Here is a 26,806-nt window from a genome sequence, read left to right on the forward strand (position 1 = left end):
AGACTCAAATGCAAACAAAGAGCTTCCCTAGGAAATGAAGCATTAAACACTCTCATGACAATTTATATGCTGGGGCCAGACATATCAAAATATGATCCCTCACCAGCTGTCATTTACTGGCTTAGGCAAAAAAGGAGAAGGAAGCCTAGACTGCAGAGTGCATACAAGCCAAGAGCTAAGAAACAAAAAACTTGCTGACTTGGCTTGAATTTACTCTGGAGTTTGCATCCTATAAGAGTTGCATAATTTTGTTAAGAACTAGGTAAAGCTGACAGATATGAGCTAAATGTTATATTGAAAAAAAACAACAAAAAAACAAGACAGTTGCTACAAATGTTGATTTATTTTTCGCATATATGATCAGGCAGATCTTGAAGTGTACAATTTAAGTTTGTTTGTTGTTATGTACATGTACCTTTTTTTAATTCCATTTGAATAAATAATGTAGTAACCTTAGTTGATTTTAATTATATTATATATGTCATTCCTTCAATTACCCAATTGAGTTAAAAAACCGGGGGTGAAAAACCCAATTAAGCTCAAAAGTAGGGGGTGACAATTTTTGCTAAAACTCTATTGAATTTACAAAAACCCTATTGTTGTCAAAAACAGGGGGTTAATTACCCTATATACCCCAAAAGTTATCTAAAGCGCTGACTGTAAGCAAAGAGAGGTTTGGCTTGGCTGAGAAGAAACCAGAGAAGCCAGCCCCTATCATCAGCAGAAGACAGATGCTAATCAAACAGACCCGGAAGGAGCTTACAAGTGTAAAGAGGCAGTATAGAAAAGCCAAGAAAGAAGAGAAAGTAGGACTCCAACAGTTAAGAAGCACTTTTCGAGAGAAACTGAGCACTCTCAACAAGGCTGAGAAAACAAGACAGAGGAAAAGGAAGAGGGAGAGACAGAGAGCTAGATTCATCCAGAATCCATACCAGTTCTCCAAAGACATCCTTGACAACGAACGATCAGGAACAGTAGAGAGCAGTATGGAGGACATAGAACAGCACTTACGCAATGTTCACAGTGATCCTTCACGGGAGGTTCCACTGGGTGACTGTTCAAGGCTAGAACCAGAAGACCCACCAAAAACTCCTTTGGACACAAAGGAGCCATCATTGCTTGAGGTACAGCACGTGGTGAAGAAAGCGAGGACAGGCTCAGCCCCAGGCCCGAATGGCATTCCTTATCGTGTCTATAAGATGTGCCCAGGAATACTTCGGAAACTATGGACCCTACTTAGAGTTATTTGGAGAAAGGGCAAAATCCCTGATTGCTGGAAGAGAGCGGAGGGAATATTCGCCCCAAAGGAGAAGGACTCAAACGATATTGGTCAGTTCCGGACTATTTCTCTGCTCAGCGTAAAGGGAAAGATATTCTTTTCAGTCCTAGCCAAGGGACTGACAACGTTCCTTACTGAAAACAACTACGTTGATACATCAATCCAGAAAGGTAGGAGTTCCCTGATTTTCTGGGTGCGTCGAGCATACCAGTGTTCTCAGCCAAGTGATCCGGGAAGCACGAGTGAACAATGATGACCTTACTGTAGTGTGGCTAGACCTTGACAACGCTTATGGATCAATACCCCACAAGTTGAGTGAGAAGGCACTTCAGCAGTATTATGTACCAGAACATGTTTGTAACCTGGTAAAAGACTACTACAGAGGCATTAAGCTAGGCTTTGCTGTGGGAGACAAGACAACAGCATGGCAAAGCTTGGAGAAAGGCATTGTCACAGGATGCACAATCTCTGTGGTCCTGTTTGTGATAGGTATGAACCTCATAATCAATGCGGCGAAGAGAGAGACATGTGGTCCAAAAGCAGCAACAGGAATCTACCTACCTCCAGTTAAGGGATTCATGGATGACCTCACTCTGACAGCAAAGACCCACATTCAAGCAAGGTGGATGCTTTCAGCCCTAGAAGAGGCAGCAACTTGGTCCAGAATGAGGTTCAAACCCAGAAAGTCCAGAGCACTTGTTATCAGGAAAGGCAAACCTACCAAGAAATTCAATCTGACAGTGCAAGGTGAGGACATACCATCGATAATGGACAGCCCCATTAAATGCCTTGGTAAGTGGTATGATGCTAAACTCCAAGATGGGAACAACATCAAGCGCATCAAGAACCAGCTCACTGAAGGGCTGAAACAGATTGACAGAAGCGGACTACCTGGCAAATTTAAGGCCTGGTTATTCCAGAGTGAACTTCTTCCACGACTGATGTGGCCACTGATGCTTTATGAGGTGGCAACAACAGCGGTTAAAAGGACTGGAGAGAACCATTAGTAGGCATTTGCGAATGTGGCTTGGCGTACCACCCAGCTTCAGCAACATTGGGTTCTACGGACGATCAAATCAACTATAGCTCCCATTGAGTTCGTTGGTGGAAGAGTACAAGGTGGCAAAGGCCAGACTTGTCATGACGCTGAAGGATTCAAGGGATGACATGGTTGGAAGAGCAGGTGTTGAGACCAGGACTGGAAGAAAGTGGTCCGTTAGCCAGGCTGTAGCGCAAGCCGAGAGCCTGCTAGACAAAGACATTGTGGGAACAACGGCAGTGGGAACACAAGGTCTGGGCTCTGCAGAGTCGATGAGCTGGAAGAAGGCGGACAGTAGAACAAGGAGGGAGATGGTCCAGGCAGAGGTACGTCTGGCCAAAGAAAAAAATCAAGGCATAAGGGAAGTGGCAATGGGGTGCCAGGGTGCTTTGACAAAGTGGCAGACTACAGGAAAGAAGATGACCTGGGCGGATATCTGGCGTAGCGAACCTCTGCGCATCAGTTTCCTGCTCAGGTCAGTCTACGACCTGCTACCTGCACCAGCAAACCTGCACAGATGGGGAAAACGTGACGACCCAACCTGCCATTTTGCGGAAAGATAGGCACGCTAGAACACACACTATCATTTTGCCAGACAGCCCTTACACAAGGAAGATACAGGTGGAGACATGACAAGATCCTCCAAGAACAGGCAGGCATAGTGGAAAGGGAGAGGCGAAAGAAGAGGACTGTGAAGGAGGCCGGGAAGATGCAGCTTGTAAAGGAAGGGGAAACCATCAAGAAGCAGAAGACGCAAGCAGCATCGATCCTAGATCGTGTGCAGTCATGGGAGATGGTTGTTGACCTGAAACGAAGGCTGGTTTTCCCAAGTGTAGTCCAGACAACACAACGCCCCGACATGGTGATCTGGTCGGCAAAGGACAAGTGTCTGGTGATGGTTGAACTCACAGTTCCTTGGGAGTCGCGCTGTGATGAGGCGATGGAGAGGAAAACGGCAAAATATGCTGATCTGCAGAGGGAATGCAAGGAGAAGGGGTGGCACACGTGGCTATTCCCAGTGGAGGTCGGCGTCCGAGGCTTTCCGGCAAAGTCTCTCTGGAGACTTTTCACTGCACTTGGCCTGACAGGAAGAGACAGAAAGCGAGCTGTCAATAGACCCGGGGATGCAGCGGACAGAGCATCGAGATGGCTTTGGCTAAGGAGAGAAGAGAGGAGCTGGAAGCCGTCTACTGACACGTAGGGGATTGATCAACCCCTGCGGACCCACCACCAGGAGAATTATCGAGATTAATGGGTCGAAACATTCAGTGACCGTTGGCTCTCGACTGAGGATGTCAGTAGTCCAGCAGTTTAATGACTGTTTACATCTTATGATTAATGTGAACCCTGAGTTTCTTAAATCTGTCTTTTTATATCAGAAAAAACTAATGTTAATTAAAGATATTGTAATTTAATGTTATTTTTATTCTCTTGAGATTTACTTTCACTTCCAGATTCTCTTTCCAAAGGCTGTACAAAATTGTTTGCATAATTTTATAACAATCGATGTTAAAGTAAACAATAACATGATCTTAACCAATCTAACATATTCTTGAGCAATGAATTCATAAATAAATGAGCCTATTAATACATAATTACAATAACAACTTAATATTATATGTAAAAATATTTTGTTCAACCACGCATGCTTTTGGTAAACATGTAAGGCCACAATTAAAATATTGTTGGTTTGCCCTTTACCGACCCTAAATTTTACAGGTGGGTAGGTAGGTAGGAAAATTATTTTATTTTATTTAAGAAATTATATTTTTAATACACTAATAGTCTATGAATATTTAAAACACTGTTATTAAAGCACTGTTGCAGTGTACGAAGCCCTATGTAGCTTAACATTATCTTGTTTGCGGTTTCTTGCATATATTAATATCAAATGCATGCTTGTGTGTTATTACATCAAATATGTGTTCATTACATAATGTTAATTGCTCAAATGCATTTGTCATTATTTAACTGCCAGACAGCTTTTATTTTTATGCCCCCCTTCGAAAAAGAGGGGGTATATTGCTTTGCACATGTCGGTCTGTCGGTTGGTCGGTCCGTCCACCAGGTGGTTTCCGGATGATAACTCAAGAACGCTTGGGCCTAGGATCATGAAACTTCATAGGTACAATGGTCATGACTCGCAGATGACCCCTATTGATTTTGAGGTCACTAGGTCAAAGGTCAAGGTCACGGTGACCCGAAATAGTAAAATGATTTCCGGATGATAACTCAAGAACGCTTAGGCCTAGGATCATGAAACTTGATAGGTAGATTGATCATGACTCTCAGATGACCCCTATTGATTTTTAGGTCACTAGGTCAAAGGTCAAGGTCACAGTGACCCAAAATAGTAAAATCGTTTCCGGATGATAACTCAAGAACGCTTAGGCCTAGGATCATGCAACTTGATAGGTAGATTGATCATGACTCGCAGATGACCCCTATAGATTTTCAGGTCACTAGGTCAAAGGTCAAGGTCACAGTGACCCGAAATAGTAAAATGGTTTCCGGATGATAACACAAGAACGCCTATGCCTAGGATCATGAAACTTCGTAGGAAGATTGATAATGGCTGGCAGATGACCCCTATTGATTTTCAGGCCACTAGTTAACTAAAACCTTTCCCTTAAATTGGGCTTAATTAGCATGCAACAAGTATTGAAGGAGTGTCGAAAGACAGCCCAAAGCCTTTAATGGAAAAATTCAGATATGGCGACAGACCGTCAGATTTTACAAGCAAGACTTGCCTACCAGGAGAAACAACTCACAGGCCAGTTGAAATTTTTACAGGCCTCAATTTTAAGTGTTTGACCGGTTAGTGCATAGTCTTGGCATGGCAAAGTAAATTCATAAAAGGGCAAACTGAACTTGAGCATTAGTTCTTCTTGAATGCTCTGAGCTTTTATGAGTACATACGTACAGCTCAGAGGGTCAATAGCTGGGAGTTGTATTATTGCAACTAACATAAGCATGAGAACTTGATTTGGGGAAATAAATTAAGGGTGTTAGTTTCAGTTTGTGGATATATTAACGCTTTAAACATATATACTTGAGTGTTGTCGATGTATTAAGCTAAGAAACATTAATATATTAAATAAGTTTACCTTTACATATCCATTTCACTAACATGCCATTACAGTAAACTGTTTAGAGTGGCAAACATAATAAAGCAGATGAATCTGATTAAACACAGATCCACTTGCATATAAATCAAATCATGTTGTCTTTTATTTTGCATTTTCGAACGATAATCCTGTAACTGTTAGATGTATTTTTCTTAGCGAGTAGACTGCATTCCAATTTTCAAACACTTGTTCTGTGACATTCAGTTTGACATTCAGTTCATACATTTAAAAAAAAAAGAGTTTTATTTGTATCTAAAACGTATGCTCCATCGTAGAATGACAAGCTCTTTTCAGTAATCCATGCTAATTATATGATGTCCGTCGTAAATTCAGTAGTCATTTGTCCTCGCTGAGCATCGTTATTTCTTTTAATTGTCCGCCATCTTGGATCACGTTAACGACATGTGTGCAACGAATGTAAACTCGTATATGTCCGACTACTTTCGCGAACCAATAGTTAAGTATGATGTCGTTCGGCCATTTTCACGGAACACCGCCGATCGCGATGCTGGTTATAGACGCTTGCATTACTGTCTATTCTGGGGCATATGAAATTTCAACCATCGGAGCGACCACGATCGGTCAGTGGCGATAATAATGGACAGGGATATAAATATGCGCACAAATTAATATTGCAGACGGCTCTTTTATGATCGGCGAAAAAAACGAAAATAAAAAAAATACGTTTTCAGAAATCGCAATAACAATTTTTGGGTCGGGGGGTAAAAAGTTGGTCGGTCGGTAAAGGGCAAACAAACTTAATTTTAATTTAGGCCTAAATGGATGACCAAGAAAGGTGGCAGATGAGCTTTATATTAGTTCATTTTTTGTAAAAAGAAAGTGCTTGTAATAAAACCGAGACTTTTTAAGACCTAATTGGCGTCCAGCCAAGATTATATTACTTGTCTGGTGCAATTTCTAAACACTGAGAGGTCATGGGTCCGATCCTTCTTGAGATCTCCCCAAAAGATACCAAGAACTGAATCTACAGCTTGTATAATCAAAGTGGGTGGATGCTCAAATGGAGAAACTTAATGGGAAAGAAGATGAATTAAGAAAAGAGACAGTCCATGTGGTCATGAATTTATAAAAACAGTTGCAAAAAAAAAAAGCAAAATATTGGCTGAACCAACCTTGCAACAGGTTTCTGTCTATATGTTGGAGTTCCTAACCAATCCGTGGTAAGTAGTGGATATACTTCTCCCTCAATTTTAACCATTTTGATGTCGAAAATTGTATTTCCTGAGGCTGAAATCAGTCATACAAATACGTTCAACATAGACACAACAAAAGATAATCAAATTCGTATTCGATTAGTCCTTACATGTAGGACATTGGTTAACCTAACAAATATAATGATACATAATTGTAATTTTATTAACGACCTGCAAAGAGATTTTCTACGTTTCATCCGCCATATTGTTTATTTTCAGGTACTAGGTGACTAGACTATGATCGCTATTGTTTAATAAAATTTTAAACTATTATAGCAATTGTTTGAACCAGTCAATACATTTTGGTACCCGACTTTTACTGTATAGCGTTTATTAGTGTATCAGAACGGTAACAAATCGCACATCCTGTGACCTTTGACCCAGTATGATAACAGTACACTAAATTGACATTTCATGTAAATCTGAACGTTTTCGTTGCTGCAGAAGTTGTAAGCCTTTTAAAAAATGCCTCTAAAATTTGCTGCGAACATCTCCATGCTGTTTCAGGACATTCCTTCTCTTGTGGGTCGATTCAGGGCTGCAAAAGACGCTGGGTTTAAGTATGTTGAGTGCACATTTCCATATGCTGAAGGGTCAGAGGAGCTAGGGGAAGCTTGCAAGGAGGCGGGGCTCCAGCACGTGCTCATCAACAACTGGCCAGGTATAAACTGCATGCTTATATGTGACATACTGACTGGTATCTAAAATTAAACAGACATTGACCTTTGGCATGTGATTAATATCAGGCCCATTTGTAATATCAACAGAAGCTGTTCCTGTACACGTCCTATTGTGGCATAGTTTAAATGTTATATCACCCACTTGTCATTCGATAGCCTAGTGATACAGTCTACCATTGTATTAAGCATTTTTCCTAATATATACATTTTTTAATACATGAATTTAAGAAACTACATCAGATTGATGATAATTTACCCTTTTCATGTAGAATTATTACCTTTTCATGTAGAAATAAACATTCGGTTAGATTTGTTGATGCTCTTTTGCACAAATATCAGCTGCATTCCATATCTGGTCATTTGATTTGTTTTTATCGTACTATCTACCAATGTATTAATGAATCTTACCATACTATGAAGGCCATTATTGATCTTTTATACAAAATATGCTCTGGGAAAATATTGGGAAACCCTTAAACCAAACATTAGAAGTAAAAGAGCAGATATAAAAATATAGATGGCATGTTTGTGATTACATTAGTAGACTGCAACTGGTAGCCAGTACTTGTAGGATACTGTTTATATATCCTTTAGTGACCTTATTCCGGTGTGATAAGAAAACAAGTAACTGAATTGCTGAACTAATGCAAACAATGCAACCATAAATGATTTATATATAGCCTTCAAAGAATTACTTTATTCCTGTGAAATCCGTGTCCAATTTCAGCATGATTCGTTACCGGCCTCGCAAAGCCCATACTTCCATATTCACTGCAATAGTTAAGATTTAAATGGTGAGGTCACTACAAAAGGAGTGTACTCCAAGGAATATTGGAAATAAGTTTATACTGGTGGGGGGGTCGTTTGCTTCACTATGCAATTTATGTGGAAATTTCTTTAATGGGACCAATACAATGTTAAAATGTATGGACTATGGATACATTTGGATTATTTTAGATGAAGTTAGATTTAAAAATGAAGTGTTTTCCCCTCATGTTGTTATCCTAGTACAACGATGTACACATAGCTCATGTGTGTAACTATTGCGACATATTTGTATGTAATGTAAACAAATATCACCGAAATTAGGTCCCACTGGAATAAGGGCACTGTATGATACATAGCAACCTTGATATTCAATGATGTTACTTTATGTTAACCTGAAATAACAAATTTAAAGTACTACTTTTTATGTTCCCCATATAAATATATGGGGAGCGTATAGTTGCCAGTTTGTAGTTCCTTCCGTCACACTTTTTTTGACGGTTTCTCATAGCACCTTCATTTCTTTACCGATCTCATTCATATTTGGCATGTATGTACCTTGCATGGACCTCTACCTTTTGATGAGGTTTGAGGTCACTGGGGTCAAGGTCACTGAGGCTAATATTAGATTTTCCCGTCACACTTTTTTTACCGTTTCTCATAGCACCTTCAATACTTTATCGATCTCTTTCGTATTTGGGATGTACATACCTTGCATGGACCTCTACCTTTTGATGAGGTTTGAGGTCACTGGGGTCAAGTTCAAGGTCACGAGGCTAATAATAGATTTTTTCAAGATCACACTTTGGTTACAGTTTCTCATAGCGCCTTCGATATTTAACCGATCTCTTATAAATTTGGGTTGTAGGTACCTTGCATGGACCTCTACCTTTTGATGAGGTATGAGGTCACTGGGGTCAAGGTCAAGTTCACCGATGCTAATAATAGTTTTTCTTGAGGTCATACTTTTTTCCACACAATTAAACCATATATCAACAAAGCATCATTGGGGAGCATCCATCAGTTTTACTGATATCCTTGTTTTCAATTTGCATCAAAGGTAAATCAATAGATGATTTAAAGGCAAAAGTAATTCATATTTGTTCTCAATGAATACATTGTTACATTCTCATGGGTATATTATAATGTATGTAACTTATAACATGTAGCAGTACTACAATAACGTAAAATGTTTTTTTGAGATGCCTTGCCAGCTAGATCTTGAATCTTGAATTTACCAGATCTTGTGTTGGATATGTACACATTTTACATATGCAGATTTTATTGTGTACTACGAAACTTACAATCCTCTCTGGGTCAGAATTATTGGTTTAACCCTTTCAGTGCGGGAACCGAATTTTGAAGGCCTTTGCAAACAGTTTGGATCCAGATGAGACGCCACAGAACGTGGGGTCTCATCAGGATCCAAACTGTTTGCTATTCTGATAGTATTCTTTGAAAAAAATCGAAGAAAATGCTAATTTTAGAAATTCAGCAGACGACATTTTAGCAGACGACAAATTTCCCAGCATGCAAAGGGTTAATATGATTGGATATATATTGTCTGTAGTATTTGATGATCTTGCAGCAGACAACTGGTCCATGAACTGTATATTACAATAAAGAGATCTCAATTTATAGGATATTAAGTATTGTTTGGGGTTAATCTGACTATCAATGCAGATACCTATAATAGAGAGAGCCTCTTATTTTTTTCTGTGTCTTGTGTTGGCTATTCAATTATCAACTAGATTAAGATAATGTTGGCAGTTTTATCAAATTTAGTTTAACCCTTTCCTCCATAAGAAGCAAAGTGAAAATGGCTTTTGCAACCAGCATAAAACCAGAACAGCCTGCGAGTAACTCGCAGTCTGTTCAGGTTTTATGCTGTTTGCTGCTCATCAGTACCTAAGGGTTCAAAAGGGAAGCCTTAAAGTCTTGAATCTAGTAAGAAAGGTCTTTAATTAATTTTAACTTTGTAAGTGACTACAAATGCGTCAAAATACGTATATAAGTGGTAAAGGGTTAACATGTATCATGATTTTGAAGGCAAGATGGAGAAAGGTGAGCTTGGACTGGCTGCATTACCTGATAGAGTACAGGACTTCCGAATGCAGCTCGAACTCTCCATAGAGTACGCTAACTGCCTTGACTGCAAACGGTTTGTGACATCATTGATAGTTCAGTATTTTAGGGAATGATAAAAAATAGTGCAAACTGGGCTTGATATGAATCAGGATTTGATATTAGTAGACTTGTGACATACCCTTGGGCGGATGTAAGAATTTAAAAATTGGAATGGGCTTGGTCCAATGTCAATTTCAATGACAGCTCTATGAAGCAAACTAACAAGCTGGGAAGACACTTTACATACATGCATTATGCCCCATTTTCCAAGAGATCTTGACTCTATTCCAGGTGGTCTTATTTATTTCTACAACACAAATGTGGTATTTACTGTATTCAACAAAATTGCTTTCCTGATTTTGAATTTGTTGTTGTTTTAAGTGAAAAACTTATGGTCATTCGACAGGCGTTTAATAAGTAAGATATTGATAAACTTGATCATTGATTGCCTAATGTTGAGTTATTCACCAAACAGTATTGCAACCAACTTTGATATATATTTTTAGTCCCCTACCGGTTTCAACGGAGGGGACTTATGGTTTTGTCTCCGTCCGTCCGTCACACTTTTTTGGATCCTGCAATAACTTAAAAAGTTCCTAATATTTTTTCATTAAACTTGGAACATGGATAGATGGCAATATGGACATTATGCACGTCATTTCATTTCGTTCTTACGTAAAAAATTATGGTTGCTATGGCAATAAATAGACTAGAAATACTGCTTAAAATGGTGGTTTTTCTGGATCCTGCGATAACTTTTAAAGTTCTTAATATTTTTTCATGAAACATGAATAGATGGCAATATGGACATTATGCACGTCATTTCATTTCGTTCCGACGTAAAAAAATCTGGTTGCTATGGCAACAAATAGACTAGACATACTGCTGAAAATGGTGGTTTTCTGGATCCTGCGATAACTTTTGAAGTTCTTAATATTTGTTCATGTTACTTGAAACATGGATAGATGGCAATATGGACATTATGCACGTCATTTCATTTCGTTCCGACGTCATAAATTCTGGTTGCTATGGCAACAAATAGACTAGACATACTGCTGAAAATGGTTGTTTTCTGGATCCTGCAATTACTTTTAAAGTTCTTAATATTTTTTATGAAACTTGAAACATGGATAGATGGCAATATGGACATTATGCGTGTCACTTCATTTTGTTCCATAATAAAAAAAATTGGTTGCTATGGCAACAAATATATATAAAAAAATCTGGAATTTTTGACAATGGTGGAGCCGGTAGGGGACTTATATTGCTTGACAATAGTCTTGTTTCTTCTATGTTGTATCATTTCATGCGCAAATGTTTTATATCCCCTCCCCCCCACCACCGCTGTCAGTGTCTGGATGTCTGTCCAAAACTTCCTATCTCAGCAATAACTTTGCCATTTATTGAGTGATTTTAAACTTGGCACAAAGGTAAATCATCACAAGAAGATGTGTAAAATTTTGCAATACATCAGCGTCTAAATCCTGTATCAGCTATTAATTTAATATCTTTTGATGGATTTTTTAATAACTGGCCACAAATTTAAACCATTATAAGACCAAGTGTCACATGTAACCCATCTCTACCTACCTCTAAGTGTAGGTCACTCCTAGAGGCCAAAGGTCAAAGATGGATTTTAAAATAACAAATATCAGCAGCATCTGATGATGTGTTTTGCGAAACACCAGTCTAACTTACTCAAAAGTAAATGTCACATTTAGAGGTCAAGGGTCAAACCTGGCAATAACAATTTTGAAAATTCCTGTCTCAGCCATAACTTGCTATTTGTTGATGGATTTGAAAAAAAAATGCACAAAGGTAAACCTTCATAAGAAGCCATGTCTTGTGAAACATCTCTCTCCCCACCTTAAAGATTGAGGTCATACGTACAGGTCAAAGGTCAATGTTGGCCATAACATAGCTTAAATATTGCTATCTCAGCCTAAACTTTGCCATATATGGATTTAAAAATAACTTGGCATTCATGTAGACGCTTATAAGATAATGTTATAAGATGATGTGTCAAGTGTAACAATTGGCAATTTTACCTCCAAGCTCAAGGTCATATAGGTCAAAGATCAAATTTGGATTATTTTGACATTAGTTTAGTTTTTGAACAAAAGTTAAATGTGGGGACATCTGTGCCCCATATACACATGTCTTAAATATTTTCATACATGATATTTTCTTTAAAATATGAAAATTTGCTTTGTTCCCATCTAAAATAATCATTTTTTTTATTCTAAAGAATGCATATAATGGCTGGTCGAACTTCTCGCTATGATCATGAAGAGATGGAGAATACATATCTAGACAATCTTCGATTTGCAGCAGACAGATTACAAAAGGTATTTAAATGGGTACTTTGTGATGGCAATATGTCAGTGGTTTGAATTGTGAAAATGAATAAAACTAACACACATTAAGTAGAAATGGTATACTGGTATAACTTAAGACATCTGTGCATCTGCTGGTAGACACAAACCTGTCAGAGGAATTATAAAATGTGTTTGCTGCTAGTTTATTTAGCAAGCATATAGCATATGAATATGCATCAACAATTTTATTGATAATTTAAAGTATTTATTACAAGTCCTAATGGGAAGAATACTGGAATCACCACAGACATCTGCATGTCTGTCTGTCCATCTAGATGTATCTGTTGGCACACATTTGTCAGTAGCGTTCCTCTACATTTGTGAACCTACAACATTCAAACTTGCATTAAGTGTTCCTTTTGAAATGTCTTTATGAATGTTTAATTTTTGTCATCTTGCGTTAAAATGTAAAAAAGTTATGCCTTTATATCTTTTTTACCTTTGAATTTCTGTAAAAATATTGTTGAAACTTCAGACTGAAATTACAACTTCCTGATTTGTTACATGTGTTATGACTGTTTGTATAACTGTCATCCACCTTGTTTCATCCAATCAATCCCCTGGGTCAAAACTGGCCACACCCAGGGAACAAATAGTTTATAAAGACTTGTATTGTTAAAAACTGACACAAATCTGTTCCTATCAAACCTCAAGGCCCAAATTTTTAAAAAATGTATTGTGTTGGGATTAAAGGAACGACGCGCTAGGGTCAATTTTTTTATCACCACAATTTGTTGAATATTATTGCATGCTTCATCAGGGAGGTATTTTGCTTTTTTGAAAGCTCTAGTTATAAACTGTCCATTTGATATAAAATGTGATTTAATGGAAATTTGATGTGCACATAAATAATGTGATATACTTGATTGCATTTATTCAGGAAGGGATCATGTGTCTTATAGAGCCCTTAAACTCCCGTATCACAGCCCCTAACTACTTCCTGAATAACCTGCACAAAGGTAGGTGAATTAGTCTTCGATACTATCCATTATTATATTCTAGGTATTATACAGTATAATGTACAAAATCTTTGTGTTAAATGGTCATCGTGTTACAAAATGTTTTATATGCCCCGGTAGGGTGGCATATAGCAGTTGAACTGTCATTACATCTGTCTGTCTGTCAGTCTGTGCGTCCGTCCGAAAACTTTAACATTGGCCATAACTTTTGCAATATTGAATATAGCAATTAGATATTTGGCATGCTTGTGTATCTCATGGAGCTTCACATTTAGAGTGGTGAAAGGTCAAGGTCATCCTTCAAGGTCAAAGATCAAAAAACAAAATCCAAGGGAAGTAACAAGCTTTAAACGGAGATAATTTCTATTTTATATCATTTGGCAGGTACAGATCATTTTCACAATGGAAGTAATATTTTTTAAAGGGATATAATAAAAAAATTATTAATTCAAAGCGGTGCAGTAGGGGGCATTGTGTCTCTGACAAACACTTCTCTTGTTTTTAATTGCTTTAAGTCAAAAATAAGTTATTTGAATAATATTTTTAAATATGTTTGAGAGCAATTAGAAATATTGTCTATTTGGTGTATGTACCTATTAGCCAACACTGTAGATTGCTCCCTTGATGTCTTTTTAAAATCACATTTCTTTATTAAACAAATTATGGGAACAAAAATTATCTGTTTAAAAAAAAGTACAATTGATTTTTAAAAATAGTGCAATAATTAAAAGAGTCGACATTTAATTTATACAGCCGCTATCCATTGCAAGGATAAAGTTTTTAGAAAAACATATCTCATTTAATGTGATAACAGTCCAATATTTGTTACCCTAACATTGCCCCAAAACAATAGTATGCAACAATTTCATATTGTAGTCCCGTACTCTGATATCTTTTTCTTCTTGTTTTTAAATTTTGATATAAAATACTGTAATGTTTTAAAGTTTTGTGACAGTTTTATTTAAAAAAAAATATGCAAGTTTCAAGGCAGTTTTTACTTGTATAATATTTTTTTTATTTCAGGTGTTGAATATATCAAAAAGGTCAATCACCCAAACTTGAAGCTGCAGTTTGTAAGATATTTTTCTACGAAGTGATATTTAATAATGTGAGCCTAGCTGGGAAAATAGGGTTTAATGCATATGTCTAAAATGTGGCACAAGATGAGTGTGTGCAGTGAGTATTTTTTGTTTTTCTTAAAGGAAGTCTCTTCTTAGTGAAAATTCTGTTAAGGCTGAAAGTGTTGTCCCTGATTAGCCTGTACAGAATCTGGGACGAAACTTTCTGCACATGCATTAAGCCCAGTTTTCCCAGAGCGAGGCGCATTTCTATTTATTTATTGTTGTTTTATGGCTAATAAACAAGACATTGGACTCCTGATCCAAGGATGTGAATGCTGCTAAACATGAATCATAGTGACAAAAAGTAGTTTATTGACCAATAGACAATGGCAATGTGAGGATTATTGCCATCAACGGAGCTTAATAAGACAACAATTAACCAGGTTTTTGAACAAAGTTGAACATGCTGGTTATTAGATTGGAGTATGGTGGGCAGGTGAAGTCAAACAAGTAATTCTGGTCAAAGAATTGAGTTTGCATTGACCAATCTTGAAGAACCCTTGGCTATAGCAAGCTAGGGCTTGTATTTGCAGGGTGTCTGGTAGAGGTCAGGGTAACCGTTCTTAAAATATCTATAAAAGTTTCTGCTCAATCACTGAAGACTTGTTGATGGTTTTGCACTGAAATTCTATTGGTAGGAACATGAAGACCTACTGCATTTGTCACAAGTCAGATCAAGGGAACTGTTTTTAAAAATAGAGAGAAAATCAACAAAAAACAAGTGGTTCCTGCTCAATAATTTAAGTTTGAATAGACACCAATCTAGATGAAACTTTGTTAACATCAAGCTTGCATAGAAACCAAATTTGGAATAGTATGTGGGGCCATCATGGGTAAATGTCAGGGTCATTGTGAGGAAAAAAAGAATTGGCATACCTTGACAACATCAATTGGAATAAAGATATTGAACTGAAATTGTTTGTATAAATAGCTTAGACCCAGGTTGGAATTGATTTTGGGCCAGTCAGATAAATATCACTGTTACTATAAATAGAAAGATGGTTGAAGGTGAATTTGTTGAGTTTGATAGAATGATTGCAATGAGATTTTATGTGAAAGTTGCTTATATGCAGACCTAGCTTTGGAGTTCCCTGGGGCAAGTCAGGTTAAGGTCAAGGTCACTGTTTCTAAAAATAAAATATGGTTTCTGAATATTAACTGGAATTGTGACTGAGATTTTGAGCTAAAATAGTTTGTCTTCGTAGCTTATTTGTTTACCTAGCTTGTGATTCAATCTTAGACATGCTGGGTCTAGATCAATGTGTTTCTAAAAGTAGAACAAATGTTCCTGCTCTGTAGCTTGAATGATTATGCTGGTATTGTTATGAAATTTTCTGAGTTGGTCGCTTATATGCAGACCAAGCTAGGGATTGCAGTTGGGACCTGTTGGATCAAGGTCGGTCACTTTGACCTTGACTTTTAACTTAGAATTGCATGCTTTTAAATTACCTGAATGACTAAAATGTTGAAAATCTAGTTTTGTGGATTAAAATTCCTAAACATCGGAAATATGTTCAATGTATCCCTAATAATCAGCAAGTGTCACATTGTAATGTTCTTGCACAAATAAATTATAATAAAGCTGCTCTCTGGAAAAACTGGGGCGTAATGCATGTGCATTAAGTGTCATCTCAGATTAGCCTATGCAGTCTGCACAGGCTAGTCAGGGACAAGACTTTCCGCTTTTGTGAAACATTTCATGTAAAGGTATTCCCTTCTAACCAACAATCCTGTCTATACAGAAAGTGTTTTCTCTGATTAGCCTGTGCACATACATGTGTTTGATCCCAATTTCCCTGAGAGAAGCCTGTGCACATACATGTATTAGATCCCAATTTCCTTGAGGGAAGCTCGAATGTCAGGTCTTGTCTTTACAATCGACATTAGTAAATACAGCAAATGCACATGACAAAACTCCAAAGCTGAGTTTTAATTGCAAACTCACACAGTACATTAAGAGTTTAAAATTAGAGGCTTAATGTGTTAATATAGGTCTGTTTGTTCATTCTGCAATCTAGCTTGGAAGGTGTCTTGACTTAGCTGTGAAATCTTATTGAAAGTGTTTGATAATTCTCAATAAACACAGATTCATAGTGAAAAATGAGAATTTTAGATTTATGATAAGACTGGAAAATGTATGTGAAGGAAGACATATCTGCTGATATAATAAAGTTTTTGTAACTTAAAATGATGTCAATCATGATAAGAAAACCTGGTTTCATGTGCAGGGGTATTAATTGTAATACCTCAGTTTGTAATGTCAATGGCAGTATCGCATTTCTACGTGAGTTAAGGGATACTGCCTGAATTGATGTAAATTCCTTAAATATAAGCCTATATAACTTTCACCAAATCATCCTATTCTCTGTTCATTAGTCATAGAATGTTAATCACAATGTTTTGTTTTCAGGATGTTTTCCATGCTCAAATCATATCAGGGGATCTTACAGGGAATTTGAAAAAATATCTACCTTTCATAGGTAAGGTATGGGTAGAATGCATATCTTCTTTAACTTTAGCACTGACTTACAGCACTTTCCGCCTAAAGTGGAATTTCTCTTTGTTCAACGCAAAATTTCATAAAGCAGAAAGTGTCGTCCCTGATAAGCCTGTATGGAATGCATAGGCTAATGTGTGAAAACTTTTCAGAATATGAATTATTGAGTTATATCAGAACGATGCACATTTGATAAAACCCTTACCGCATCCCATTATACTGTATTTCAGGCCATATCCAGATTGCTCAAGTTCCCGACCGGGGTGAACCGGACCTCAATGGTGAAGTGAACTATAAATACATCTTCCGGCTGCTAGAAGACATTGGATACGAGGGCTTCATTGGTCTAGAGTACAAACCTAGAAGTAAGTACGCTTCATTGGTCTAGAGTACAAACCTAGAAATAAGTCTGCTTCATTGGTCTAGAGTACAAACCTAGAAGTAAGTCTGCTTCATTGGTCTAGAGTACAAACCTAGAAGTAAGTCCGCTTCATTGGTCTAGAATACAAACCTAGAAGTAAGTCCGCTTCATTGGTCTAGAGGACAAACCTAGAAGTAAGTCCGCTTCATTGGTCTAGAGTGCAAACCTAGAAGTAAGTCTGCTTCTTATGGGTCCAGAGTACAAACCTAGAAGTAAGTCTGCTTCATTGGTCTAGAGTACAAACCTAGAAGTAAGTCCGCTTCATTGGTCTAGAGTACAAACCTAGAAGTAAGTCCGCTTCATTGGTCTAGAGTACGAACCTAGAAGTAAGTCCGCTTCATTGGTCTAGAGTACAAACCTAGAAGTAAGTCCGCTTCATTGGTCTAGAGTACAAACCTATAAGTAAGTCTGCTTCATTGGTCTAGAGTACAAATCTAGAAGTAAGTCCGCTTCATTGATCTAGAGTACAAACCTAGAAGTAAGTCCGCTTCATTGGTCTAGAGTACAAACCTAGAAGTAAGTCTGCTTCATTGGTCTAGAGTTCAAACCTAGAAGTAAGTCCACTTCATTGGTCTAGAGTACAAACCTAGAAGTAAGTCCACTTCATCGGTCTAGAGTACAAACCTAGAAGTAAGTCCACTTCATAGGTCTAGAGTACAAACCTAGAAGTAAGTCCACTTCATTGGTCTAGAGTACAAACCTAGAAGTAAGTCCACTTCATAGGTCTAGAGTACAAACCTAGAAGTAAGTCCACTTTATTGGTCTAGAGTACAAACCTAGAAGTAAGTCCACTTCATTTGTCTAGAGTACAAACCTAGAAGTAAGTACATTTTCTTACACAAAAATTTGGCCCTCATTTGTAAAAGAACATTTTTCTCAAGCTTGGAGCCAATGTTACTGTTAAAATAGTGCCTTCTTTATGGTTGTTGATACATCTGGTTCATGGAGAAACACGGTCAAAGTACATACAACAGCAGGCTGGTATGGTTCACATCACAAACAATTTGTAAAATAAGAAAATAAAATGTCGGGTTGTTAGTTTAATGCCAGAGTGACTTCATGTCATTTATCATATACACAACAGGTGAATAACAATACATTGGGAAAGAAAATTAATAAATCAAAATTTGTTAATAAACCACATTTAAATGTAAAGCAACTATGTAAAAAGTGTAAGCTCAGAAAGAAATTTGTTGGTTTCAGTAGATAATAGGTTGTTAATCCACTCCCAATAATATTTAATCCACTCCCAATAATATTAATTTCTCTAATCATTTGATATTAAGACTTTATAATCTACCAAAACCAGCAAATATTTCTCTATTTAGATCGCAAAAGGAAAATAAGCTCAACTCTTTTATATGTAAAATAACTTAAATTATTAAATTATTTACCTGGTCAGTCTTGTACTTAAAAACGTTTTGTTTATCTTCTCTAGCTACGACACAAGAGGGTCTCAAGTGGATCAAGGAGTTAGGAATTGAGCTGTGATACTTCAACTTATACTTGACATGTGAACCTGCGAAAAAGGGGCTTATTGCAGGTGCCTAAAGTGTCGTCCCAGATTTGCTTTTGCAGTCCACAAAGGCTCATCAAGGACAACACTCACTGCTTTTATAGAATTTTTAGCTTTAACCCTTTCAGCGCTGGAACCGAATTTTAAAGGCCTTTGCAAACAGTTTGGATCCAGATGAGACGCCACAGAATGTGGCGTCTCATCAGGATCCAAACTGTTTGCTATTCTGATAGTATTCTTTGAAAAAAATCGAAGAAAATGCTAATTTAAGAAATTCAGCTGACGACATTTTAGCAGACGACAAATTTCCCAGCATGCTAAGGGTTAAGCCACTTTTTTCCCAGTATGAAGCTCATTTGTACAGAATTACATAATGACCACATCAGTGTTGTAGGAATGGGAAACAAAAAAGGCCAGATGTGAGACTAAGTTTTATTGTGTCTATGGGTAATTGGTATTGATTAATTAGGGGTATACATGTAGTTTAATGAGTGGAGGCTGAATATTGTGAGATATTTGCTACATGGATCTTCCATTTTCCTTTTGTGACTACATCACTTTGATATTTAAAGAAACCTGAATTTTATTTAATATGCTTAACAGATGAAAATATAGTAAAAGGTTGTTATTGTCATAAAATACATTTGTTGTATTTCAAAATTACTGCTTTTAGTGTAAAACATTTAGAAATTTTATGTAACAACTGTTATTTTGAAAGAGAAGAAATGGTGAATGATGAATTGGTAGCCAGAATTATGCCAAAATATGTGTGGTGAGAAAACTAATGTTTATGTCATTAATACTTTGTATTAATGTTTTGTTTTGTTTAACACATTTATCATTAAGGCAGTTTTGTTTGAGACATTTTACATTTATACAGTTTTGTTTAAGTAATTTATCATTAAGCGAGTTTTGTTTAAAACATGTATCATTTAGACAGTTTTGTTTAAGACGTTTATCATTTAGGCAGTTTTGTTTAAGACATTGTACATATATACACTTTTGTTTAAGTAATTTATCATAAAGGCAGTTTTGTTTAAGACATTTATAATGAAGGAAGTTTTGATTAAGACATTTGTCATTTAGGCAGTTTTATTTAAGACATTTATCATTTAGGCAGTTTTGTTTAAGACATTTATCCTTTAGGCAGTTGTGGTCCAGACATTTATAATGAAGGACGTTTTGTTTAAAACAGTTCACATTTAGGCAGTTTTGTTTAAGACATTTCATATTCAGCAAAATTCTATTCTTGTAAAACATATGTGTAAGTGCTAATTAGCTCGGCTGTTTTCGGAGAAAACCCGAACTGCTTCCACCTACAACTTTGAAACTTCATATGTAGATGCACCTTGATGAGTTCTACACGCAACACCCATTTTTGGGTCACTAGGTCAAAGGTCACTGTGACCTCTAATATAAAACTTTAACATAGGCTCTAAAGTCAAAGTGCTTCCTCCTACAACTTTTAAACTTCATATGTAGATGCACCTTGATGAGTTCTACACGCCACACCCATTTTTGGGTCACTAGGTCAAAGGTCACGGTCACTAGGTCAAAGTCACTGTGACCTCTTATATAAAACTTTAACATAGGCTCTAAAATCAAAGTGCTTCCACCTACAACTTTGAAACTTCATATGTAGATGCACCTTGATGAGTTCTACACGCCACACAATTTTTGGGTCACTAGGTCAAAGGTCAAGGTCACTGTGACCTCTAAAAAAAATATTTCTTACAAGCTTTTGCAGCCGATCGTGGCATCCGTTATGCGGTGCTCTTCTTTTGATGTTAGCCTTCAATTAAATATATTATTCAATGAAATATATAGTATGAAACATTATATTTAATATTTATTGGACAAATTGTTCTCAGCCATAAAAGCTGCTATGTTACATTTTTGTTCTTTTAAAATTTCTAAAAATGTTTTATGTGTGCTTGAATATTATACAACTGTACCTTTTCTTGTTCTGTTTTGAATGTCTTTGTATTGGCAATGAACTTCAGTACACAAATTGTAAAACTACAGTCAGAAAATTATTAGAGTTGAGAATAGTGATGTAATGGCAATGCCAATATAAATCAATTCCTTACACAGTCAATAAGCACATACAAACTTTCTTTTTAGCTTGTGTACTTTTTTTTTCAATGTTCATTATACTTGACTTGTTAACTGTGTACATCTACTTTAACGTATCTATGGTATTTTGATTTTTAATTAAGTTTGAAACGTTTTATCATTCATGTATATAGATTAGTTCTGTTATTTCAATTATTTTGATAGCAATTAATTGTGTTCTACATAGTTTTTATTTATTGTGTTCAGTAACAAGCTTTTGGGGTATTTATTATGTCTTAATTGTTAAATTTTAATTTGTTGTACATGTTATATCAATAGTAGTTAGCAGGTAAAATATTACACTAGTTACCTTAATCATGTTATGTTTTTTTTTTATTATACATTTTGCATTTAATACCCTTCCTTATTGGAAATGTTAACAATTCTTTTTTAATCAAAATGTATTTAATGTTCTTTTGATTAAAAATGTGCACCTTGTTTTAAAATAAATCTAATTATTTCTTGGTGCTAAATGTCCAAGACTTCTTTTTGGGAAACAATCGTTTTACTCGGTCAACATTTAACACTTTCTATGTTTAAGGAAGATTTATTCTTTCTTTAGTTATACATAAATCAATGCTAGTGACCTATATAAAGGGCTGTTGTGTCCGGTGTTATTTTCAATCTTTGCCTAGATTTTAAAATGGTGGCCTAAAATAGATTGCTAGAATATTCCGTGCCTTCCTTACAATCTTATAAGCTTTAGACAATCTCACCAAAAGACCTTAACACCTTATATCGGTTAATTTCTATAGTAAAAACAGAGATGTTGAAAAGTTATACACACAGATTAACCAGAACTTTCTTTGAAAAATGGAGCATAAATCTACAAAATTTCTGGTCTGAGCCATGAAACTTGTTCAGTGACCTCACATGATGACCCCAAGTACATGTCTGAGGTTACAACCTAATACCTGTAGTAGAAACAGTGATATGGAAATGCAAATTCACAATTTTCTAAGTACACAAAAGGGGCTCAAATCAGCTAAATTGCAGGTCAGAGTTATGGTAGTTTGTTGGTGATCTTACACAATGAACCACAGTGCATGTGTGAAATTTCAAATGAGTAATCTGTAGTAGAAGCAGTTATATGGTTTACCTTAACCATACCTTTACCCTGATGACAAATATTCGGGTAAATAGTAAAGCTGGAACTATTTGGTGAGTAGTCAAGCTAAAAATATGGTTTGATGAACATTTGGCAATAACTGTGCTTTTTAGAGCGCTAATACTGTAAATGTTGACAACATATGACAAATAATTGGCAAAAGGTGATCACAAAAGCTCATAAGGAGCTTAAGCTCACAGTTTCAGCATTCCATACTTTTTCACATCACATAGTCTTCCCCATTCTTTCCAAATAAGTTTGTTCCCATAAAATGGAACACAATGACTTTGACGTATGATGTAGGGATTCACATTAAGGTTATTTTGCAACAAATTAATTCTTACTAGCCCATCAAAGAGGTTTGCATGATAGGAGTAGCAGTGAAGCCATTGCCCAATTATGAAAATTATTCTTTAGTATGTGCATCCTTGCTTTTGTAAAATTTTGAAATTACAGTAAACATTAACGTGTGTGAAATTCAGGTAATGGTTAAAATCAGTGTCGGTAAATCAACTGTTTAAATGACAGCTATGACTACTTATTCTTCCTAGTTTAGAAAAGGAGTTCAAAGCTTGATGCGTAGACAGTGATAATTGTACCCATGGTCAGTGACTGTAACCATGGACAGTGACTGTAACCATGGTCAGTGATTCAAACCAAAAACAGCATCAAATTTATTGAATGTAGGTTTGCTGTTTGCATTTATATAAGATAATATTTTATTTCAATAATATTAATAACTTTATGTATGGTGTGAAAAGTAGAACGTTTGTCGCATTTTCAGTTCATATTAAATAATCATAAGTCAAAATTTATTGTTATGTTGAGTGATACAGTGGTTACTGCGTAACACAGACGTCTTCAGCCGAGTTCCCATCAGTCATCAGGTGTTTCGCCCCTTATCTCGGAACACGCTCTTGATGGTGGGGAAGCAGTGTTGATCAGACACTGCACGTCTGTGATGGCTTCCATGTTGTTTCATTGCGTCGTAGCTAGAGCCATCTAGAAGCCCTCTGCCACCTTCCCAAGGGCCCTTACAGAGCTTTTCCTAGCCCTGCCTTTAATGCCCAAAGCTCCTAGCGCGTTCCACACGAATTGTGCAGGGAAGCCCCTACATCCTACTTCTACAGGGAAGATCCAGGTGGTGTACCCTCTCTCCCTTCACATACCTGCCAATTCTTGGTACTTTTAGCGCTTCCTTTCATTTGCCTCATCAGTTCTTTTTTCCCAAGGAACAGTCAGTTCCAGGAGTATCATCTTCTTTGGAGCTGTTGACCAGATGACTATGTCAGGGCATAGGTTTGTTTGAACGACATCTGGGAATACGAGTTTCTGTTGGAGGTCAACCTTCATCTCCTAGTGTCTTGTCTCTTGTAGCAAGCTTGTGTTCTGGCTACCCTTTGCCTTCTGACATTCTGTCACAAAGTTGATGTAACCTGGTCCTCTGGTGTTGATTTGTCGCTCCTTCCTTCTTTCTTGCTCCAGGATGTCCACAAGCACTTGCAGTACTTGGTCATGCCTCCATCTGTAACGACCTTTAGAGAGAGCAATATGACAGGATGACAGGACATGTGCTAGAGTCCCTCTCTGGCTGCATAGTGGACAACTTGGGTCGTCGCTTAGCTTCCATCTTTCAAGGTTGGCAGGTGTTGGCAAAAGATGGTATACTGATCTCAGTAAAAAGGAAAGCTGGAGGGGTTCATACTGCCAAAGCTCATTCCATGTCAGCTTTCTTTCTGGCAGATTCCATCGACTCCAACTACCTTGCTGGCCCATCTACACTGATCTTGCAGACCGATGGGTATCTTCTGATCTTCTTATCTCCTGTTGTACCATGGAGCCTCATTCCTGGCTGTCTGCCTTTTCCAACCGGGACTGTTGCCCATGCCCTGGACCTTCACGTCCTTTGTTGGTAGCTCCAACAATGACCTGGTGATGTAGTCTTCTCTCGGCTTGTTCAACTGCCTTGGTTACCAACCACTTCCTCCCTGTTCGTATTTTTATACCAGCCTTAAATGTTACTCATCATCAATGGTGATTACATGTTTTTATTTCATGTGATAATTTGGGTTCAGGGATTGTATTCAGTAAGTTTACAAAACTCGCATGGTTAATTTGAAATAATCATTCCCTATTGGAGTTAACATATTTACCAATAAAACTCCCCCAAGACGTACTAATTACTGCTGTTGTTAATGTCCCTAATTGTTATGTTTTGTTAATAAATTTGAGAACATACTTAATAACTGTTTTGCCTGCATTTTGAAATAAACGTGTTATATAATTTGTTATTCCAGCATGTTTATTGTACCTTAAGTGAAATCAGAGGTGTATTTTTTCTGTTTGTATTGTTATTTGTATTAAGACTGACCAATAAATATAAATAAAATGTGGTTGTTTCTTTTAAACTGTATTTCACTTAGTTACCAAACCAATGCTTGTACATGTATATCTGGCCATTATTAAACTGGAACCTACCTTTATGTACGATTACATAAAAATATTGGTACAATCAATATAGTAGTAGTTTCCCTACTGAAGGCAATTGAAATGTATTGAAGCTTACCTTTCCAAATATGCAGTAATGTCCTCATCAAGTTTGTGCATGAACAAAACATGTAAATTTAGGAGCCATCTAAACAAAAATTTATGGAGTTAATGTTTTTGAGCTTTATTTAACAATTTTAATCAAAATAAACGCAATAATTTGGCTTGATCATTCTTGGTTTATTTCGATCTACTGCACAAGCTTTTTTAGCTCATCTGAGCACAATGTGTTTATTGTGAGGTTTGTAATCATCTTTTGTCTGTCATGTGTTGTCCATTGCCAGTTGTCCGTCATCGATGTGTTGTCCATTGCCAGTGGTCCGTCATCGATATTTACCTTGTAAACACTCCAGGCCATATTTATTGTCCAATCTTCTTGGTCAGAACAAATGTCCCAATTATATCTTGGCTAAGTTTGAAACTTGATCATGAGAGAGCAATAGCGAACTATATACGAAAAATTAAAGAAAGCTTGTTAACACTAGAAATAGGATTTATACTCCCTATTTTTATGAAACTTGGTCAGAACATTTGTTCTTAATGTTCTTACGATATCTTGGGCGAGTTGAGCAAAAATGGTTCGTTTATAAACATTGCTGCAGAGGGACGGAGCAGTTTTCCTTACATGGCTTTACTGAAACCTTGTTAACACTCTAGAAGTCACATTTTTTTACCCTATCTTCATGAAACTTGGTCAGAACATTTGTTCTAATGATATCTCCAGTTTAAGTCCTATAAAAAACATGGCTGCTAGGGGCGAAAGCAGTTTTCCTAATATGGCTATGGTGAAACCTTTTCAACACCCTATGGCAACTTTGATTATCCAATCTTAATTGAACTGTATCAGAACTTTTTTCACAATAAAATATAGTAAAGGTTTGGAACTGGTTCGTGCGAGATAAAAAACTAGGTCTCTAGGTCAAATTTAAAAAAAGTCTTATTTGCACTAGAATCTCATTTTAGTCCAATCTTCCTGAAACTTGGTCAGGACATTTCTTCTGACATCTGGTTGAGTTTGAAAATGGTTCTGGTCCCTTGAAAAACATGCTCACCAGGGGGCAGGGCAGTTTTTCTTGTATGGCTAAAGTGAATCCTTGTTCACACTTTAGAAGTCACATGTTTTGTCCAATTTTTATGACACTTAGTTTGAAGAACAATTTTGTCCTAATTATATCACAGCTAAATTTGAAACTGGGTCAGATGAGGTTAAAAACTTGGTCACTAGGTCAAATAAAATAAAAAAAGCTTATCAACACTCAAGAAGTCACATTTTAAGTTACTAGTATATCTACTTCATATTTGATGAGATTTTGTATTCTTATGATATCTTAACCGAGTTTGAAAATGGTTCCAGTCAATTGAAACACATGGCCACCAGAGGGCTTGTCAGTTTTCATTAAATGACTATAGTGAAACCTTGTCATAATTCTTGAAGTCACATTTTTATTTCTATCATCAGGAAAATTTCTCAAATTATATTTGGGAGGAGTTTAGAAATGGTTCCATTCTAATGAAAAACATGGCCTTCAGATGCGAGAAGTTTTCCTTTTATGGCAATATTGAAACCTAGTTAACTCTTCAAATTACATTTTATGCCCGATCTTAATTAAACTTGATCATGAATAGGGGTTTGCTCTACTTATATCTCAGTTGAGTTTCGGTCTTAAAAAGTTATTGCCACTTTATGTGTTAGTTTAGCTTGTAATTTGGCTAAAGTGTAACCTTTTAAGACTGGTTGAAGTTGCTTTTTAGTTCACCTGAGCACAACGTGCTCATGGTGAGCTTTTGTGATCGCCTTTTTCCGTTGTGCGCCGTCAACATTTGCCTTTTTTAACTCTCTAGAAGCCACATTTAATGTCCAATCTTCATGAAATTTGGTCAGAAGATTGGTCTCAATGATATCTTGAATGAG

General features: G+C 36.7%; 2 protein-coding genes across 3 annotated transcripts in view; one reads left to right on the forward strand and one right to left on the reverse strand.

The window, feature by feature from the left end:
- The window catches only part of LOC127867484 (uncharacterized), a 35,418-nt gene extending 28,483 nt beyond the window's left edge, over positions 1-6,935 (reverse strand). For both annotated transcript variants that reach the window (XM_052408655.1, XM_052408656.1), the window contains exons 1-2: positions 6,832-6,935; positions 6,580-6,694 (exon numbers count right to left, since the gene is read on the reverse strand). In XM_052408655.1, coding sequence (XP_052264615.1) covers positions 6,580-6,665 — 86 coding nt within the window. In that variant the 5' untranslated portion in view covers positions 6,666-6,694; positions 6,832-6,935. The remainder of the gene's footprint in view (positions 1-6,579; positions 6,695-6,831) is intronic.
- Positions 6,936-7,016: 81 nt separating this feature from the next.
- On the forward strand, positions 7,017-24,736 carry LOC127867491 (putative hydroxypyruvate isomerase). Its single transcript, XM_052408665.1, has 8 exons — positions 7,017-7,321; positions 10,155-10,266; positions 12,481-12,580; positions 13,491-13,569; positions 14,593-14,642; positions 17,101-17,170; positions 17,418-17,552; positions 19,047-24,736. Exons 1-8 carry the CDS (start codon positions 7,126-7,128, stop codon positions 19,097-19,099), a joined length of 795 nt encoding a protein of 264 aa, XP_052264625.1. The 5' UTR covers positions 7,017-7,125; the 3' UTR covers positions 19,100-24,736.
- Positions 24,737-26,806: the final 2,070 nt, after the last annotated feature.

The sequence above is a fragment of the Dreissena polymorpha genome, chromosome 2 (assembly GCF_020536995.1).
Source record: "Dreissena polymorpha isolate Duluth1 chromosome 2, UMN_Dpol_1.0, whole genome shotgun sequence".
Taxonomy (NCBI): Eukaryota; Metazoa; Mollusca; class Bivalvia; order Myida; family Dreissenidae; genus Dreissena; species Dreissena polymorpha.

Bases quoted from the DNA above. Each gene is read 5' to 3' on its own strand.
- LOC127867491 (XM_052408665.1), top strand. From the start codon at position 7,126: ATGCCTCTAAAATTTGCTGCGAACATCTCCATGCTGTTTCAGGACATT. The intron at 13,570-14,592 runs GTAGGTGAATTA...TTTTTATTTCAG, and splicing joins CCTGAATAACCTGCACAAAG to GTGTTGAATATATCAAAAAG. The intron at 17,171-17,417 runs GTAAGGTATGGG...ACTGTATTTCAG, and splicing joins AAAATATCTACCTTTCATAG to GCCATATCCAGATTGCTCAA.